The sequence below is a fragment of the Oreochromis aureus genome, linkage group 6, assembly GCF_013358895.1.
Source record: "Oreochromis aureus strain Israel breed Guangdong linkage group 6, ZZ_aureus, whole genome shotgun sequence".
NCBI classification, from domain to species: Eukaryota; Metazoa; Chordata; class Actinopteri; order Cichliformes; family Cichlidae; genus Oreochromis; species Oreochromis aureus.
The window spans coordinates 31,639,110-31,660,470 of NC_052947.1; the positions used below are offsets into that span (position 1 = coordinate 31,639,110).

At 38.5% G+C, this 21,361-nt stretch overlaps 1 protein-coding gene across 6 annotated transcripts in view; it reads right to left on the minus strand.

Annotated features, from left to right (window-relative positions):
* Positions 1-1,811: 1,811 nt before the first annotated feature.
* The window catches only part of gcgrb (glucagon receptor b), a 55,332-nt gene continuing 35,782 nt past the window's right edge, over positions 1,812-21,361 (minus strand). Inside the window, exons 2-14 of one of the 6 annotated variants that reach the window (XM_031735748.2) lie at positions 16,228-16,371; positions 16,015-16,111; positions 15,824-15,931; positions 13,134-13,222; positions 12,748-12,851; positions 12,246-12,402; positions 10,119-10,278; positions 8,250-8,310; positions 7,978-8,047; positions 6,801-6,889; positions 6,435-6,579; positions 5,336-5,377; positions 1,812-5,020 (exon numbers count right to left, since the gene is read on the minus strand). In XM_031735748.2, the coding sequence (XP_031591608.2) occupies positions 4,619-5,020; positions 5,336-5,377; positions 6,435-6,579; positions 6,801-6,889; positions 7,978-8,047; positions 8,250-8,310; positions 10,119-10,278; positions 12,246-12,402; positions 12,748-12,851; positions 13,134-13,222; positions 15,824-15,931; positions 16,015-16,111; positions 16,228-16,281 (1,578 nt within the window). In that variant the 5' untranslated portion in view covers positions 16,282-16,371 and the 3' untranslated portion in view covers positions 1,812-4,618. Of the gene's footprint in view, positions 5,021-5,335; positions 5,378-6,434; positions 6,580-6,800; positions 6,890-7,977; positions 8,048-8,249; positions 8,311-10,118; positions 10,279-12,245; positions 12,403-12,747; positions 12,855-13,133; positions 13,223-15,817; positions 15,932-16,014; positions 16,112-16,227; positions 16,372-21,361 lie in introns of those variants that run through there. The other 5 variants (XM_039614005.1, XM_039614004.1, XM_039614003.1 and 2 more) reach the window with 5 other exon arrangements.

Here is a 21,361-nt window from a genome sequence, read left to right on the forward strand (position 1 = left end):
TTGATCCAGGGTGATATCTAAAACCTGCAGGACACCGGCCCTTGAGGCCTGGATTTGGACACCCCTGCTCTAAGTAGCTCTTCATTTGAGAGCCTGGTAGTACATGCAAAAAAAAACGGGAAATAACTGTGTTATTCCCTAAAAAACACATAAATAACAGTTAAAACTGTGTGTTGTTTATAGATTTTGTTTGATCAGGTTCCAAGGCTGGTAGTAGCTGTGAGGGCTTTTTACTAGTTGCTGCTGATACTACTGTTGACAGTGCAGCAGCAGCAGCAGCCCCGACAGCTGATATATTGGTCATGTTTTACACTTATTTGTAGTTTCTTTTCCTCTTTTAGCTTTTCAGCTCCAACTTTTCACTTGTTTGTCCATCTTTATAGACCACTTCTTCCACACTAACCTGTCCTACAAGGTGGAAGAGCGCATGGGAAGGTAGGGGAGAGGCCTGTTGCAATAGGGTAGTTGACTAGGCAATCCAGTGTCAGCTATGAAAAAGGGCTGCTGGAAATGCTTGTAGGGCTGATGTGCAACTGCCCTTCAAGCGACGCAGTAGCCTGTATAACTATATGGACAAAGAAAAAATCATATTGCCCATTGGGCACATGCCAGGTTTTATATATTTTTGCCGACACCACTGCACTAATACATCAGTTGTCCATTCATGCATACCATGACTGATTCCTCTGACTCCTGTCTTGTCTCCCCTCTTTGTGGCTATGAACTGGCTTGGGACAAATTCTGACATTCAGTTTTCAAGTAAAACTGCATAAGAAAAAAAAATTAAATTAAATAGAAGGATTGAAATTGGATTTGTAAGCCAGCTCTAATGGCAGGGTCTCAGTGCAGCCTTGTGTCTCTCACAGTGTTGACGTCACACCAGATTTTCTGCTTTAAACAAAAAGAAAAAACTGTGTTTTTTATTGTAATCAGTAATTATAACTTGCCTACTAAGTGAGGTAAGAAAGTCAGTAGCCAATGTCAGATGGCTTGCACATGAACCAAAGGGTAAATTTTCCTATTATGCTTGATGTAGAACAGTTTGCTTTTCCTAGCGAGAACTTGCCAACAGTACACAATTAAATAATTCATGGTCAACTCTGCTCCAGAGTTGTGGACAAACCTTCAGTCAGACACAAACTTCCTGAAGCTGATAATCCAAGTGGGACAAAATCCTGATTTTTTTTCCTGGAAATGAAATGTTCAGTTGTCGTGAGCCTGTCCAACCCTGTAATTTTCCCTGTATCCCTTTTTTCTATAAGCAGAATGGCACTTACAATATTCGATGCTGGAATGCAGCGTTCTGCCTCTGGTGGTTTATGTTCTCTCTTATATGTAAATGCACACACAGGCACAGCAATATTTTCAGAGAGACTTCGAGATCAATTACACACATGAGCACACATTCCCGGACATGTATGACTAACTAATACATAATTCATCAACTCATTACCGTCTGCACAACAATACACAGATATATGAGTAACCATTTCACATTGCAGTAATCTCCATCAGAAACATGGTTAATAATAAGGCCGCTAATCGGCTATGTCACATGTAATTAGCAATAACTGAGAGTGTTATTCATGCATGTGTGCACATAGACCATTTCATTAGCTTATTGTGTGCTTTTTTAAACTTAGGTTGGAACCTGGATCTTGAACAGGAGCAGTTCTACAGAAACTGCAAAATATCAGTTAAATCCAAGTATTTCTTTTTAAATGTCACGAAACTGAGACAGGTGTATTACTTATCTTTCAGTCAGAGTAGCATCAATGGCTCTCTGTTTGACACAACATACACTGAGACTCTTTTTGCTGACAGAATCAAATTTAATTGGATCCACAGAGGCATATGAAACACAATAATGTGGCTTTTATACAAAACCTCTTCCTTTTCTTAATGACAATGTTTGCTTCAGGGCTGTTTTGACAACTACAATACTTTAAGCAAAGAGACACAATATGATAGTTACAAACATGCTTTTCTCACAATAATTCTTACTGCTTTCATTTTTGAGTCACCTGCACTGTAACCATTAGCATAACAATACACCCAATCACCCACCTGCTTTTGTCTATTTAGCTTTATTGATATGTATAGTTAACTCTTTAAAGAGTGTCTATTTTCTGTTCTGAATTTAAAGAAAAAAAGGTCATTTAGGTATATATGCTGCTCAATAAAACAAAGAAACCTTCATCACAGTATAACACATAATCAGGTAAACTGTCAGTTTGACCAACTGACACATAAACCGCTATGATTGCATTTCACCTGCTCTGGTGCAAATGAGAGTGACAAAACATCTGGAGATGCTAATCCAGAAGCTTTCATGCATGTCACGGATAGATCAAGACATTGGGGATCCACTGTTTGACCTGCCATCGCTGGTGTTCTCAGGTGAATTCCAACACAGCTGCACAGTGCTGGGCTGTAAGCACAGGTCCTGCTAAAGACTGACTTCCTCATGGAGGAACATTTTAGTCAGAGACATGTACATGAGTAGCCTGCTGGAGGTGATTTTGTGGGGCTCCCATAGCTCTTTGCGTAATCGAAAACATGCTGGTTTTGCTGCTGGGTTGTTGCTCCTATATAGCCCTCTCCAGCTCTCCTTATGTAGCATCCTGCCTGCTTCACTCTCTTGTGACGGGATATGGATGTACCATCCTAGAGAAGCTGCTTTTGCAACTAGAATGGGCTGCAGTTACCATCTAATGCCAGTGGTCCATGGCCATCACCTATTACTACTTCCTTTTTGAGGGGTGTCTTGGTATTACCACTCCAGTGCAAGTGTTAGCACTGATGCACTGGAGAGAAATCAGCTGAAACTGATTCACAATGATTTCTTCAATTCAAGCCAATTTTATTTATATAGCACCAAAACAGTCACCTCAAGGTGCTATTTCTTGTTTATATGGTTTCCTATATATCTCCATATAATATATAAACGTATTAATAAAAATATTTTGTCCACATTTATTCTAAAAAACACAGTTTCAGGTTCTGCTTCTTTCTTTGCACGAACTACAAAGAAACAAGAATTAATTTTGAAAAACCTTTGCTATAAGAGAGGTACTAATAGCTTTCAAACTCATGTGTGCATAATGCCTGTTAGCAAGCAGTTCACACTTGGTGAACACACATTTTAGAGGAGTTCTGTGTTGTTTATTATAATAATTATTTATTATTTATTATTATTATAATAATTTGGGATAGATATAGATGACCATCATTGCTACAGCCCTAGAAAATGTATGCTTCCTAACAAGACAAATTGATAATGCACAAGTTTCACTGGTTTTGTGTTATACTGTGAAGATTGTATCTGCTCTTCATTTTTTTAAGCAGTGTTTCATTGCTGGCTTCATTTATAAAACCCAACTAAAAAATATGGGTGGGTGTGGCACAATTTTTGTTCTGCGTTACTAAGTTTGACATAGAAAGCATAAAAACAATCTTACTTTCATTGTCAAAGTGGTGCATTAACAAAAAAAGTTAGTCATACATTATGTTTTTAAATGCAAAACCTTTTCTTTAAAAACCTCCCTGGAATATAAAACAATCTTTTGACATCTGTACAAGCTGTAGATTTTGTGCAAAAATTATATTTCTAAAAATTAAAGTACGCCTGAAAAATTGTGCAGCTGACAGTGACTGTAACCGTGTAAGCATGAATCTTACAATGAGTAATCTTGAAGGCAAATGAGGAATTTGAGTTAGGTGTCAGACAAATCCAAGAGGCTCTGGATAGAGCGTGTACGTCTAATTACATATATACAGTTAAATATTCAGTTAAAATTCAATTCAACCAAATTACTCCTCTGTCCATATACATTCAATCAAAATTTGTTTAAAAATGGAGTAGAGGAATAAAAATATGGATTTAGTGCTTTATGCAGTCAACGACAAACCTGTGATATATTATTATTTTCTTGTTTGGCTTTGGCTCGTTAAAACCAGAATAAGTTAAACTTTGTATCATGTTCGTTCTAAAGGTGAAAGAGTCCATATTCTGTGTGCCTGCCTCAGCATAGCAAACACTGACTCTTATCACAGCACGATAAAATAGAGAGGTCTCCAGTAAATTGCAACTCCTGACCACTCAGGCATCAAGAGTCTCTCATGGTGCAATTCACATTCATTTCCATCGAACCAAAAGTTTAAATAAAATCATACTTTGACACCAAGAGGTTCTTCGGTACCACAGATTATTGCCAACTGCCGCAAACACACACGACACAAGCATGTGCCACAATGGTTACACCGGATAAGATGTGAGAAGGGTTGGTGTTGAAATAGCTGTCGTCCATATGCGCACAGGCAGACACACGTACGCACACTGAACGCCACAGAAGTTTTAATTTATTTGATCATTCTTAATGTCTGAAGTCAATAAGTGTTTTTTCCTCCATCTCCCAGAAGCAATAAATACTCATTTGCAGCTGGGCAGGACTCAACGGTATTTCCTGCAATGTTCTGAATCGGTGAACATCATGATCCCTGTTTGTTACTTCCTCATCCTCTTCCTGCTCAAGCTATACAACTGCCACATGATAAGCACGGATCCGAAACAACAAGCGCAATCAGTGAGAGTTTTTGCGATGAGGTCCCAGGGAAGTCAGACATTAGTTTCCTCTCCTTCCAGAGTATATGAGCGGTACTTCATGCGCTCTTCCAGACACACATCCTCTGTGGCGGTGCTGCTGGTGGCGCCTCTGTGCGATTGGAAAGAGAAGTGCAGGGTGTGCCTGCTTTTGGCAGGTCTGCATTTCCCTGTCCCGTTGCTAAAGGAGACAACGAGTTTGCGGTTCTCCTCAGTTGCAGCGGAGCAAACCGGGCCGCTGTTGGCTTTGTTGAATCGAGGCCAGTCAGCACTTGGGTCACTGGTGTTGGGCACATTGCCAGTGGCGATACTGCCGCTTTTAACGTGTGGCGTTTGGCTGTGTGTGTGGCGGTACTCCTCATCAATGTCCTTACCCAGTTTCCACCTCTTCCACTTTTTCAGCATCTCCGACTGCACCTGAGAGAGGAAGTGATGGGAGAGACAAGAGAGATAGTGGTGATGAAGATTGAATAAGACACAGAGGACATCAAAAGATGGATGTTCCTTGCCAAAAACTGCATTTAAAAGACTAGATATTAGCAGATGGATCCTGTCGTGTCTGCTGGTCTTTGCAGACAAAAGAAAAAAAAGTGGAACTTGAAGATGTTTTTAGAGATACAAAAGAACAAATAAAGGGAGGCAGCAGGAACAGAGACAATAAAAATGTATCTTCACAAAGAAGATACATTTAAAATTAAAGTGGTTTTTGACATCGAAAGGAATCTGTCTCACCTCTTTATTGACAAAGCAGTACAGGATGGCAACCAGCAGGCCCTGAAATGGAAGAACATTTAATATGCTTATTGTACTTAGAATACATTTTCCCATTATTAGAAACAAATACCCAGAAAATCACTATTTTTGCCTCATTACTCTCGTCTAGTCCCCACAATAAAATAGTAAAAATAGTTTTTTGAAACAAGAAGGGGAAAAAAAGAAAAAAAGAGTCATTTTATTGCACTGGACAGCTAAAGCACTTGATCATTGAACTGCCAAAGGCAGAGGCATAGTATGAATGATGGAGAATATAATTAATGCAGCCCAATCTCATTCCTAGGGTGTCAAAATCTCTATTACTATTTTGTCAGAGCCGCTGGGATCTCACAGACGCACAGAAACTTGTCTTATAGAAATAGAGAGACACTCTCTCACTCCCAGCTTGTCACATATGGATGCCTGCAAACAAGCCCGTGGCGCCACATTTAAATACACTGCCATTTTTAATGTGTAGAGTTATTGTTATGAGGGGGGGCATTGTACCACAAAGTAATTTTTTGCTAAACTCAATCAGGTAAGTTTATGGTGCAAAGACCTAAATTACAAGCAACAGCACAAGAGCATGCGAAATTAATGTGCAAACTCTTGTGACTTACTCCACCTTTCATCTCCACCTTAATAAATGTACTTCCTAGTCTTTCCAAAAAATAATTTTATCTCTCAGCCACGAATGCTGCCACATCTGGTTCATCAAGTCACGGGTGCCAGGACAGCTTGTTCACATTTCCTGCAACACCAGCAGTATCTGACAGAAGGGTAGGATTTGTGCGCTGCCTGAGTAAGAAATAGTCTAAAAAAATAAATTGTGAGGATTACGAAGGAGTTTGCTGGGCAAAAGAAATGTCGAACCCAAGCTCTTCACCTATGTTTGCTTTTATACGCAAATGTACAACATATAAAAGTGCCAATTTCTTTGTTCTCTGTGACCTCTTTGAATTATGCAGACAATTTATTACTTTAATATCAGGTTTATGTCTTCCTGGGTGTTGATCCTCTGAGGTCCCTCTGTTATATTTATGGGCACATGTGAAACAAGTGAAAGTTGAACTTATACCTGGAAGGAGTTGAACAGGAGATCACAGAAGAGGCGCACGAGGCGCAGAACAGAGCCTTTAGGAACAGATTCATCAATGACAAAGGTGAAGAGGATGGCATGAATCCCAAGCAGGGGAATGAGAGTCAGGGTAGATTTTGCCAGTCTGGAAGAAAAGAGAAAGGGGAAGCAAATGGGTATTAGAGATTACAAGAAAATTTTGAAAACAGGGGTTATATATAAAAAGGGCTATAATACCAAAAAAGTTAATTCCAAAGCGAAAAGCTACTAAGACTAAGCAAATGCTTGCTGTCTGCATTTTCTTTAAAAAAAAAACTAAAAAAAGAAGAAAGAAAGAAAGAAGAAATAAAGGAACACATTTCTCACCTGAACTTGTAGTCAGTGTATCTCATCTGGTGAGCTCTAAGTTTAGACATCAAAATTTTAATAATACGGATAAATATGAAGAAGTTAATCTGAAAAAAGAGGATAAAGAAAGTAATTTTGAAGCAAACACAATAAAATATGTTAGCATATGGTGCTAGAGAGAAGATTATTGGCCGCTTTGGAACGCGTTAGTCGTTAACACTCAGCCTGACTTTAAAACCAAGTCCTCACAGTGGCACTGGGCAGATGGATTAACGTCCCCACAACACGAGCAGTTCAAGTGCTTGCGCACAGAGCAAGCATGTGCACGTGCACACACACTGTGATCTAGTGCAGGACACTTACTGATGGCAGGTCATTTATTATCACAGCACTCAAGTTATTGGCGCTCCAAGTTTGGTAAAGTGTGTGTGCTGTCTCAACACAAGTATTCGTGTAAATATGTATAGTGGAGTGTACGCAAATGCAGTTTATTTAGGTGTGAATCTGGTTGTTTGCACAATAGTCGAACTGCAGAATAGCTCTGGGGTTGTTGCACGATGACGAAAGACTTTACAACAACTAGATTTTTACCAACTATTTCAGCAACTGCATTAAAAAGTAATGCTCCCACACAGTACACAGCACTGCATATGTTGAAGTGCACTGGTCATAAGTGCGCCCATCCATAATGTTATTTGGGAACAAGAATCAGGAAACACACAAAAGGAAAGCCTCAGCTGGTTTTGGTATGTGATGTTGTTCAGAGGGTGTGTAAACATAATGATGTTTCCCTATATGATATTTTAAATACTGATATTTTGTGAATATTGCTCATGTGGTTGTGTAAAGTGATATTTTGTCAACAGACTGAGCAACGTGAAATAGCACAGCACACAGCACTGAATGTAGGAACTGATAAAATATCAACTGCAGACAATAAGAGTCACTATTTTTACACTACTTACATTTTTCCTGCAGTCCTATTTTCAACAGCTGCCTCATCTACACACATTCAAATACTAGTAGGCAGACAAAAGCATTTGGTATCTTTATGAGCGCTCCTAAGCATCTGCCAAGACATAGATTGTTTTGAACTGTCTTTAAAACATTATCCAAATGTAAACTGACAAAGTTAAACACAAAGGTGAGAGAGAGAGACGGCAAGAGAGAGAAAAAGAGATACAGAGAGTCTTACCAGATAAGCAAAAAGTATAGGAGATCGGATAATCCACCAATATCCCATGTTAATGTTCCTCTCCCAGCACCTAGACACAGAAACAAATACACAAACATATGGGCAAAACATTTCATCAACATTTCCAATGTCTACAATATGAATTCCTTAAAAGAAACCAGGAGAAAAAAGGACCCACACTCATCTGTCTCCTCAGGGGTCACGGATAAAAGCGGTAATAATTAAACTGTCTTCCATTTGATGTGAGAATTTCATGAATTGATTAAACTTACTCTTCATTCTCGTACAGGTATTTCACTGCGATCCATGGCAACACAAATATGAGCGGTGCACCTGAGAATGACAGAAAGCCAAGATTAAGGATCCCAAATCATTTCCTTCAAAGCACACGCAGTAGTACTAGCTAATATTTATACTTCAGTAATCAGTATCAAGTTATATTACTATATCGCTGCCCATGATACAAAATTTAAATATTTTTTTCTGTCCTTGTGAGTTTAATATCTCATTACCTCTTCAAATATTGCCGCTCTTGTCTTATCCAAAGCAGACTTTAAAGGTCTCTAAATATTAAAATCATCTCTGTCATGTCTGCCTTTATCTAAGCTTCAATGAGCTCAATCCCTATGTGTTTATGAATGTGGTCTCAGAATTTTATCAGTCCTGTCAGGCTATAATAACACATCAAGGTGAGCTGGACAGTTATTATTTTAGACATGCATGAGTTGTTTTCTTCAGTGAGTATTTTTAAAAGCTATACAAGAACTTAACTATGGACAGCTGTATAATTAAGTTCTTATGAGAGAACAGGAGGCTGAAAATCATACATTCAATATTCATTTGAAAATGTAAAAATGGTGGAATCTAGGAAGTCTGAACTGGAGAAGCGCATCTGCTCGTGAATGCTTTTTGTTATGGAATCTGAGGACTTGTTAAGTAGTAGTAGCTAGACTCATTAAAATTTTTGTGTGTTTCAAAACAATATGTGACAGAGTTCCACGCCGTTAGGTGTTTACAGTGATATAAAAAACAAAAACAAAACATATTTTCTTTCAGTGTCTCGTGGGTATGAATTAGATATCTCACAGTCTTAAAGACAACTGGGTGTTATACATCAAAGTCAATTTGCAGGTCTTGCAGAGTGCTACTGTTAAGGAAATTTTAAAAAACTGTATATAGCTTTCTTTGTCTCCAGAGAGAGACATGCTAATGCAGGCTTTAGGTTTTAAAAAAGGATGAAAAATAGATTATTTGGTTAGTCAGAGAAGTTTGAATTCAGGGCTTTTTTGAAAACTTTCTATTTTCAGCTTAGTTTTAAGTCTAAAACACATTTGTAACTGTCAGTGGTATCCCTCAGCCTCCTAGCGGAAACACCTGTGGTGTCAGTTTGAAAATCCTATGTCTCCTTGTTTTCAAGTTATTGCATTCACAAGATTTTTAGAAAACACTTTGAAGTCGAGGTCACTGAGATTCAAAGCCGCCTAAGATTCTTAGAAGGCGCACCTATTGTATCGATTTGAAAACTCTATAGTGCCTCGTTCTCAGGTTATTGCATTCACAGGATTTTCAGAATACCTGGCTTCTGACCTTTGACCTTTAGGTTAAGGTCACTGAGATTCAAACTTATCCACCCGCCTGGTGTGGTGATATGAATTCCCCATCAGCCTTTAACAGCCGGAGGGTGAAAACTATTCTGAAGTTACGATCTGGGGTAAAATACACCTTTCTGATAAGTTAGTTCTGCTGTTCGCTACATAATATTTATATATACAAGAAAGTTCTTACACCTAACAGCTGGGAGACAGACAGACAAAACATACTGGTAGCAGGAGAAAACCACTAAGGATACATTCCCACTTCAAACATGAAAAGAAGGTAAGGTGTAGAGTTTTTAGTAGTCTCGAGCTGTCTATGGGATATAATAGCTAGAGGCCGCTGATTTTCTTGTACCTCCTCCTTCTCTCAGAGCTATTAACATAACTGTTGGCTGACTTCTTGTTGCTAATGTCTGTCGTCTGACTAAATCACCCACCAAAAGACTGGCTAAAAGTCAGAGCGCTGTTCACTGTTTGACCTTTTGCATTACGTTGATAAGCACAAAGCCAAGTGTTCAGCTGCTGTTTAGCAGATTATGCTCTTACCCCAACCAATGGCCAGGTAAATGTAGAAGTACTTCCTCTCGCTGAATACAGTGATGACTAAGAGGCTGTGAAGATAGATGCCTTCCACCAGAAGCCAATAGTTGTTGGCCATTACACTGTACTGCATCATCACCATGGCACCACGGCACCACATCACAGCCTGACACAAGACAGATACGATGGGAACACAAACAATAAGCCAAGTTGTCCTTGCTTGCACAAATGTAGCAAATGCAGCTTTTAAACAAAGCTTCACAAGGTAAAAGCTGACAAATATTTCAGTTCAGATGAATTAGTTTAACAGCATCAGGACAACAACTACAGTACAGCACAGTGGGTGTTTTATTGTGGAATACACGGGTAGTTCCCCCTTTGCTATACACCACCACCAAAAAAACTGTTTAAGCAACCGATAATATTTTTAAGTGATTTTTACTTCTTAATGATTGAGCTAAATGTGGATTATCTGACATCTTCCTCGACAAATGTGGAGCGTTTCATGTAAAAAGAACTAAGGGGAACTTGAAGATATCCATAGCTGAGTTTGCACTGTCCACTCTCTTTATTGAGTCACAATCGTTTTGTACTGCTGTTCATTTTCTTAACTGTAGTTTTTATTCCACTTATAATGTAGTAGAAAATCATCCCACACTGTAGTGTGTAAAAGGTATATGCTACTTTGCTCTTCAGCTGTAAAGTTAATGGTATTACCCGTTAAGAGTGGCTACAGAACATCCATACAGTGGTTCATTTAATTTATTGCCAGTGATGCAAATAAAGTTAATTTGTGTTACATATATTCTACTTCTATGTTGTAGAGAGATGTATCAAATGAAATGTAAAGTATTTATCCAAAAATACAAGCAATGTTGATCTGCCCATAGCCTCTAATATATTGCAAGTATTCTGCTGTGTGTTTTAGCAACAGAGGTAATTAGATGGGCAATAGCAGTATACATTTGAGTGGAATCAGACATCAACAGGTGTCTGCCCTCGCTCATCTTCTGTGTAACAAATCCTAGATATTGGTCAGACCTTTATGTTTCTTTATATTCTCTTGCAACCGCATATCAGAACTTTAAATTAAATTCTTATGGACCTTTATGAACTCATGACAGGTTAGAATAGCAGGTGAATTTCAAACATATATAAACTATATACTATATGGACAAAAGTACTGGACCACCCACACATTACACCTACTTGAACTGCTCGGCTATGGAAACACATGATGTTAATGCCAGAGGATGTTTGGAACTCTGCAGTTACTGAGTCAGCACTGCGTTGGCGACTTTTACGCACTATACACCTCAGCACTCGGCGACCCTGCTTTTCATCTTTATGTTGTGTGTCACTTTCCTTTCCCTTCGTTTGCAGCAACACAACTTATAGTTGCTTTTAGGAAGAAAGTATATAATCTATAAATACTATAATACTATAAGTGCCATGTTAGGGCTGGTGTGTTCTTTAGAAGATACCATTCTTTCACAAATGTTTGTAAAAGCAGGCTGCATGGTCAGGTGTTTGATTTTATGCACCTTTTGCAATGAGACTGAAAACACCTCATTTTGAATACTAAGAGGTGTGACCCAATACTTTTGTCCACATGGGGTATATTCGTTTACTGAAGCTTTATTTACAGGAAATGACATGAAAAACAACACCAACAACATCAATAATGTTTTGGAGAATATGTCTTTCTTATCACAGATTTGTTGGTCTAGACATACCCAATCAATATCTAATCAGCAATTTATTGAAATATATGTGTGGTGGTTGTTAAAACCTACATGGAATTTATGTTCAGGATGAGCTGTGCAAGTCACACTGTTGAATATAAAAAGTATAATGTGGTAGAATAGTCTCTGTATGTGTTTGTGGCACATACTGCACTACATTACATTTGCGATCGAACTTTAATAGCAACATCCAGTGAACATTGATGTTTAAAGTGAGCAATTAAAAGTAACGGATAATGTAAGTTATCTATACGTTTGTCTCCTCCAATCACTAATCACCTTAATATTATTATTTAACAGGCTCTACACTCTATATCTACTGCAATATGGTGGCTATAGCTAAGGTTTTACAACTGCAGGTGAGCTGGATGTGTGTTTGTTCGCTGACCGGTATGTTGACCCAGCTTCGTGCCTGTGAGTCACTGTTGCTTCTGGGATCCAGTGTGAGGGTCAGTAAAGCATCTTTAACCAGAATGGACACAGCTCTCAGGATGAATGAGGCAAACAGGTTCATGTGGATGTTGTTTCTCATACAGTGGAGCTTCCTAAGAGGTAAGAAGTGAGGGTAAGAAGGTAGAAGATGTAAACCAGATCCCTTAATTCAAACCAGGTTTGCAGAATGTGCAGAAACGACTGGGCAGCTGTGTCAAACACAGCTCATAAATCTAAAATCACAAATCGATTTTTTCCTCCTTCCATTTCTGCTTCTGTAATTATTCTATTCATTCGTTTCTGCTTTTTTATAGGTATATAAAAAACTGTAAACATTTGTCAGTCATTATCCTTCTAATTTCTCTCAATTATCACTCGTTCTTTAGCCTTTTCCTTTCACTTTTCTCTTACCCTTCCTGCTGCTTAATCCCCTTAACATATCCATTTACATGATGTACCTGAAGAAGATGAGAATTCCCAGTGCCAGCAGCAAAGCCCCCAGTGAAAGAGAGTAACCCACTGTGTACATGATCCGTAACTGAGTGAGGATGCGGCCATACTGCTGCTGAAAGAGATAAAGTCCTTTACATACATGCACTGCATTCACATAAATACAGACACACAATTTATATTCAGCTTTATTTAAGCAATACAAAAAGATCCTAATAATTTGCTGAACAGATAGAGGATTTTCACATGTGGCAGTAAGTTCAGATCATAATGAGTTAACGTTTTAAGTTGCAGTACCATGTAACAACCTGCCACTGCAGGCAGCTTCAAAAATGACCACTAATTAACAAGAAAGCCACACACAAAAACCCAGTACTGCACTGTGTACACACACCTCACCAGGGTCGTCCTCACATTCACTGGTATTCTTCTGTGCCCATTTGCCATCTTCACTGCAGAATCTGTAAACCAGGCCATCCTGAACTATACACACAAAGAAACAACCAATGTAAGATTTTATATTAGAGTGGCATCTGTAAACTATGCAAATAGTGCTGTCGCCTAAACACAGTGACACTTTTGGATTTAAATTAAAGTTATGCAGTTCAATTCAGTTTTACTTCAATCTTATAGTTTTACCAATTCACAACACTGACTACTTTATATTGTGAGGCAAAGACAGAGCCAGAATCAGAAACACTTTATTAATCCCAGAGGAAATGTTGTGGTCACATTCGCAGATCAGTACTGCAATAGTGCCAACCAATACAGCATTAAAGAGAAAACCCCAACAATGTGACTTGTTTCAGTTTAAACGCTGTTTTCAATTAATTGCATGCTCCAATTTCTTTTGTCTCACTCCCATTTCTTCTTGTTGCATGTTGAAGCTCTACTTGGAACCTTGTTAAGATCCAACCATGCAAAATGCGATTTTTTGCTATTTTCAAGTGGTCTTAAACTTTTGATAGGGACTGTCTGAGCAGTACTTGGCAACAATGAGGAGGAAGAACTCCATTTTAGCAGGAAGAGACCTCTAGTATAACATAGCTCTGGGGAGGGAAAGAGAAAAGAAAAAAGATTTACAAGATTTTCAGAAAACTTGACCTCTGACCTCTGTCCGAGACTCTTAGTAGATTCGCTTATGGTATCAATTTCAAAATCCTACGTTGCCTTGTTTGCAAGTTATTGCATTTAGCTTGGGTGTCACATCGGGTGAAAACAATACCCCATCAACGTTTTCCAGCTGAGGGTAAAAAGATAAATTTCATTCCATAGTTTAACAGATAGCTACAATAAACATAGCCATTATTTCAGAAATGCAGATGACTGTGTCTTTCTTTTTTTATTTATTGTGATATTTGATAGACACTTTTTACCCCTCAGCTGTAAAAAGCTGATGGGGTATTGTCATCACCCTGCTGGGCAAGCGGACGGGGAGTTTGTGAATGTGATAAATCAAGAAGGAAGTCACCAATTCATTACATAGGTGCATCTACTAAAAATCTCGATTGTGTTCAAATCTCAGTAACCTTGACCTCAAGATATTGGGCAGAGGTCTTTTTTTTTTTTTTTGACTGTGCTCACACAGCCACACAACCTCCACTTCAGATACACTGACTAGTATTTAAAAAATGTATTGAAAAGCATGTTATTACCTTTCAGATATGTAAATTATGTTTTCCATGGAGTTTTATCTCAGAGTATTCCCATAACATATATGTATGGGCCTCTTAAGAATTAGAATGAATTCATTAAGCAATATAGTGGGATGGTGGTGTAGTGGTTTGCATTGCTTCCTCATAGCATGAAGCTTCCAGGTTTGAATCCACCGCTTATTTTAGGACTTGGCAGAGAAGGAAAATGCACCTTTTTTAACCAAATCTAAACACAAACAGACATCATTTTGTATGAGTCTTTTCAACAACTCAAGAAAATGAATTTTCACATTTTTAACAAGCTCTCAATTTGTAGCTTTCTTGCAGCAGAATAATATGTTTTCGAACAAAAGTTAGTGAAACATAGGTTAGGTCTAAAGTAGCGCTGCACATCAGATGTTTACACACACCCCTGCAAGGCTACGAGTCCTCCGGAGATAGCGAAGATAAACCCCCCTTCACACCTATTCAGAGGCCCTAAACAACCTGGAGGAAGCCTGTGCATGGAAACAAAGATACTAGACAGACAGCTGCAGTCAAAACCCGGGCTTTTCATGCTATGAACCAAAACTGTTTGAAGCAAAAGCCCGCACACCACAGGCAAATGACTCAGAAAGCTCCACAGGACAGGTGTGCTGCCACCGGAGACACAGTGTGAAGTCTTTACACCACTCATAGGTTGAGAGTAAAGTCAGGGCTGAGTAATATTTGGCCTTCACACTCAATTAAGCACTCTCTGAAACCTCAGTGCACCTCAGTACATTGTATTCAGTACATCATTCTTCCAACCGATTGCCTGATGTACATGAAGAAAAGAAACCAATCTGCCAAGTGTTTGAATACATTATATGTTTTGTCAGACAACTGGTCATGTTACCCTGAAATACATGAGCAATTTTTGAAACATCTCTTCTTACAGTGGGTCATTCACTTATGTAATGCAGATTGACCGATTAATTATTAAAAACCTTGATCTTGATCTTATAGAAATATGATAGAAAATGCTGCACTAAACCCTGACACACAGGTGCAGCAGCATCAGGCTGCCGTGATCATACGCTTTTCTTAACTTCCTTTTTTTTCACTGTTTCACTGTTTGTACTTATTCACATTAATAGTTAAAAAAAGTGCCAGAGTGAGCACAAAATGTAGCGCATGCATGTCAAACACAATAATTACATATTATCACCTTATATGCTCGTTATAGTAAACCTTTTAATTTGCAGGCAAACTGTGCAGTGAGTTAGGTATAAGCATTTTATCCATGTAAATGAAACAAACAGGTTAATATTATGGCATATAATTAAATGCTACAGATAAGAGTGATAAGATTAGATGTAAATCGTACATTTGCAAACTGTAGCAACAGATGCAGTAGTTACTCTTTTGTTATTTTTTGTCTACCTCACACAGATATACTCACACAGACCTTTATGGTACCATGGCAGGAACCATGGGCAGGAGACATTTACAGTGGTTCCTGGATGTCCATCGGGCCAGCACGCATACAAATCAAAGGTTCTGTTACACACCAGCCCTACAAGGGAAAGCAAATCTTTAAAGTCTGTGCTGGTGCAGATGCATTTAATGGACTTGTGTGCTGGGAAGAAATCGAACCACCTGTTGCAGGGGGCGTGGCACCGAGGTGGTCAAGGCACTGGTTCTTGTAGCTGCTCCACTGCTCCTTCACAAGCTCAAGAGAGTTAGCAGAGGAGACCTGAAGGGAGAGAGAAATTTCTTTTCAGAACTCTCAGAAGTAGACGGTGTGAATCAAGAAAAAGGAAACATTTTTGAGAATTGGCGTGTGGAAGTGAATAATGCTGGGAGGCATACCTTTTGGCAGCTGCAGAGCATGAGCAAGGCCAAGAGGAGACACACCTGGGACATCCCACTGATGCTGGGAGGATGGGGGTGGGGACCAAAACACAGAAGAGGCCCAACTCATGAGGCAGTCTCAGCTCTATTTCACCACTTGGCCTGCAAACAACACGGAGAAGCTTGTTATAGGCGTGTGTTTGTTATTTCAAGTTATCTACACAAAGGGACTGTGAAACAGGGAACAGAAAAAACAGGCAATAATCAGTGATGTACTTCTCCTTCACAATCACAACATAATTTATATGCACCTACGAGATACCTGCTTAAAAACAAACACCTAAAAGTCTTTGTTTTTATTGTATTTTTTACACATCCTTTGCTATTAATGTGTATTATTGACCTCAATATTAGGATATAAAACACAATCAGTAAGATGGGCTACTGAGTTGATGACTATCACTTTGCTAGCACAGTAATAATAATAATAATAATAATGAGAGGAAGAAGAAGAAGATTTATTATTAATAAAGTAATGAAAATATGGGAGAGTCATATCAGGCACTTGCTTTTCTACATGTCTCTGAAAACATGCAGTTTTCTGAATCTGATTCTGATTCACTGGAGCTCAACACATAATGAAAAATAGTATTGTGCAGGGGAAGTGGGTCAGAGGACAGCTTTCAGGGAGATTTTTCAGACTCCTGGTATGTTTGTGTACTTGTTTATGCCAACCCGCACATCTAGAATTCCACACTACAACTATATATACACTTCTGAATGAAACCCATCCTTTGTCTATGTCTTAAATTCAACGAGCGGTGGCTTTCCTGTGGCATCAGTTGACCAGCTTCACCAACGCAGTTGGAGAACAAAACGAAATCTGAAACGTTTCTGCAAAAAACACCTTGAGCATGGAAACATTTTTAGCTAAAACGTTTCAAATTCCATTCTATTCCAGTCTCTTTGCTTCTGCTGAATTTCTTCTTCGGGCTGTGGGTGTGTGTTTCTGTGTGTGGTTACCCCATGGCGCTAAATTGCTGTGACAGTGATCTAAAGTGAACTAAACTCGACATAAATAGCCTGTCATGTTATCAGGGCACAAAGATTATCACCTTCATTTTAAGAGCTAAGAGCTGAGAAAAACAACAATACAGCAAAATGCGGCTGTCCTTTGTTGCTACAACAGACCTTTTATCTTGTGGCGCTGGAACAATATTTTTCCTTAGAACCACATGCAGTTTTTATTGACTGAGCAACAAAGTCAAGCAGACAGACAGAAGAAGGGCAGACACTTCATAAGCTCTTACACAGGACACAATCTGAGAGATTAGACTATGCTACTGTTTACGGTGAAATATCGGAATTAATCTATGAATATTAAAAATATGAGTGAGCCAGTGGTTTGCACTGTCACCTCACAACATGAAGGATCAGGGTTTTAACTTCCTTGTTAGAGGAGGCCTCTCTGGGTTGAAAGAAAAAAAACTGAACAGCAGCCAAGTGCCTGAGATGACCATACTGTGGATATTTACTCTAACAAACTCGGTAAAAAGCCAAGAGTAAATAAAAAAAAACTGAAACAAAGTGTTTAGGACCAGCAATAATTGGATCCTGTGTTCAAAGCCTGATATATCTTCCTCCTATGTGCTTCACAACACAGCTGTTGTCCAAAAAGTGTACATTACCTTGAACTACACAATTGCATAAGTTTGCGTTTCACTTGGAATTATCATGTGACTCATTTGAATTCATCTAAATTAAACGTGTTCCTTCAATACTCCATAGAGTTCTAATAATATCAATAACAGTGTTTTTAAGTTCTTGTTTTATTGTTTTAAAGTTGGGTGGGATTAGTACTAAAGATGGGTTTCAAAATAAGAAAATATTGACACAAGCTACAACATTACTGGATTTATCGATTTAATATTCACTTGTTTTCCACTACTGAGTGAAACTAGAAAATTGTTGTTAATGTTTCCAGTTCTCTAATCACATAGTATTAAATCTGAAATTGCAGTTTTATGACACTTTTGGGCACCTCTGGGCAGCGTCCATGTTTTGCTCATTTTTAAAGCACAAAGCAGTAACTAAACCTTCTGTTGCAAATGCACAATGAGTCGTTCAAATGCACATTTAGATTCAATTTTTAAAGTACTCAGCACAAATTGCAAACATTTCTGATCTTTATAGCAAAGAGTTTTTTTTAGACTTTTCTTGCTCACACAGAATGTTTATGCTCTACAGACCTCTGAGAGCCACAATGAGTGGTCTGTTTGGATCACTCTTATTTTGTAGGAGAAGCTTGTTTTCAGTTTCTTGGCTGAATGGAGGATATTGTGCCCAGTATTTGCTGGCAATCGCTCTATTCTGTTTTTCCTGCTTAAGTTGGTGTGTGTCAAGTGTGCATTTATGAGTATGTCTGTGCATGCAAACCCACTGGGCTACTAGCATCTGTGTATCTCTTTTTAGATATTAACAGAGACCAGAGGACAGTGCAAATTACAAGGCTGCTTCAAACTGATAGCCTTATCGACCACACAGGGAGATTTTACATTACACATACATAAAACACACGTGTATAAAACACTTGCACATGCACACGCCTACACAAACACATTAACATGCTGTGGACTGCTGATATTTGAATGTATTTTCCAGCATTTATAAAACTTAGTTTCAGGCAGCACTTCATGTATACCCTAATTTCCAACCCTGCAAACACTTTACCTGCCTTTCACTGGGTGTAGATAGAATATTTAGTGGCAGTTAAATTTAATGTTGGTATCCACAGACTACAGGATGTATTTAAAGCAGTGAGCACCACACCGTGTAATGCTGTCTAATGCTGCTTTTACTTGATTTCCTTTTATTTTTATAATTTTATATGGTACATTTACTCAGAAAAAAAAACAACTTTCCATGTACTTCTGTTGTAGGTAAACCAATGCTTGCATTCTTTTAAGTATCCAGCTTGGGCCCATTTTACACGGTAATTAAATGGAAAGGGCTCAGCGCTCTTGTCCAATGATGATATGATGAATACAGGAGTCTCTGTGTGTTATTAAGCAGAGAAAAAAAAGCCAGAGATGGAAATTGAAAAAGATATTTGCCCAGCTTCTAATCTGTATTACAAAAGCCTGTATGACTCAACGCGTTCCCATTAAATTATTCCTGAAAAATATCCTTTTCATATGAATGCGCATGTAAATCAAAACAAATGACAGACCACAAACAATGTGAATGTGCATGTGTATGGTGAGTACTACTGTTACTCCCTAGGGTTATTTACTTGAAGAAACTGAGTGTCAGCCTTCACCTGCATTATGCATTTGTCTTTATCACTCTCACACATTCTCTGCCTCTGCTTTCTAGGGAAGAAAGAGGTGTAAGTGTAACATCTCTCTAATCACTGTGTTGTTAGCTCATAACAGAAATTATTGACAGTTGACTACAGGAGCTTCCTACGTACCTCTTATGGACTTATACCTTGCAGCAATTCTTTATAATTTTGTTTAAACTGTTAACTATAAAATGAATGAAGAAAGTCAAATGGTCAATCTGATTCTTCCATTAAAAAATGTCATCTTTCATTTTCCTCTTCTCTCTGTATCAATGTACCAGATGCAGGCTAAGGCCGTGCCTGTCACTCTCTTCCTCCCACACATCTCTATTTAACCGCACAATGTGTAAAGCGCACAACAGACAAACAAAAACAACGACGACAACAAAAACATACAGAAACTGCAGGAAGAGAAAGTGAGGGAAAGAAATATAGCCTTGTGATTACTGCTTCTCAGGCATTATGGACTTTAAGTTCAGTTGATCAAAGTAATGACCAGTGATGAAAATTAGCTGTTAAACACATCACCATTACTTCAAACTGTACATTTGTATTCAGGCCATAGTTTCTATGGATAAGTGCATTATCTGCTGTGAGTGCCAACCAATTATGTTGTTTAAATCAATAATCATTCCCTATGTGAGGAGGAGCAGGCAATTAGGCATAGTATGGAGAGTATGTAGGTGGTAGCAGAGACAGGAGTGCAATGGCTATAACGCAGAGCTGTAATTATGTTGTTTCTGCCTTGGTGAACCCTCCTGCCCCATATGGTGACTGACAGCCAAACGGTCTTTAACTCCAATAATATTCTTTGCAGGACATTTTAGTTTGTTTTGTGTTTGCTTGGTGTTTTTAATGCTTTCTATCAGTACCTCCCAAGAATGCAAAAAACACATTGCAGTCAGGATGAAACTATTAAAAAAAGATTTCTTCTGTCTGTACTGATTTATCTTTGAAGGTATGACTCTGTTCTGGGCTCTCCCCGCTTTTCCATGCACATTTGCAAAGTATGTGGCAGGCAGAATAAGAATCCTGCACTGAACAGGCGCCGGTGACACCGCCTATGACGCTGATTCATTCAGACACAGCATGAAAAGGAGGCACTGGAGTGGTTTTGGTTTGCTAAGCTGCTTGCATTTAAATACGTGAGGCTACATAAGATTAATAAACTAGATGCATAAAAGGTTATCGGCTGAGTCAAATAAGTTGGCTTTTTAAATTAATAGTGGTCATTGCTTTTCAGTGTTTTTCAAATGTTAAGTTCTTCATTAGAATTTAATTTAACCTGCAATCAAAGAGCTACAGCACCATTTTCTGTGCTATAAAAACCTTTGAAATAAATTTAGACCATTATGCATACAGTAATTCTACATCTAGCCTTAAAGTAGTTAGACTTATAGTAGCATCTGTTTATGTTTTTATAATATTTGCAGCACTTCTGTCTGCACCTCAGTATATTGGAAGTGATTGGAATTTGGGTTTGAGCTGCACAAAACATTGTGCAATAACAGTGTTTTTCCATACAAAACGTTCCTGCTTCTCTCACAGACCTCACTATGAACATTTGGAAGTATTTTCTGCCAAATAAATAGTCCGAGTGAAAACCACTGTGCAGATTAACTTATTTAAAAGGGGCGATGTTTATGGAAATAAGTACTAATCTTAAGTTTTCAATAAATTTTAAGCCAAAATGAAACTCGTATCTAATGTGTTGTGTTGGCATCAAAACCTGAGCTAATAGGATTCCAGACCACGGCATCTCTGTGTACACAGCGAACACATTCCGCCAGAACACCAAGGACAGTGTGC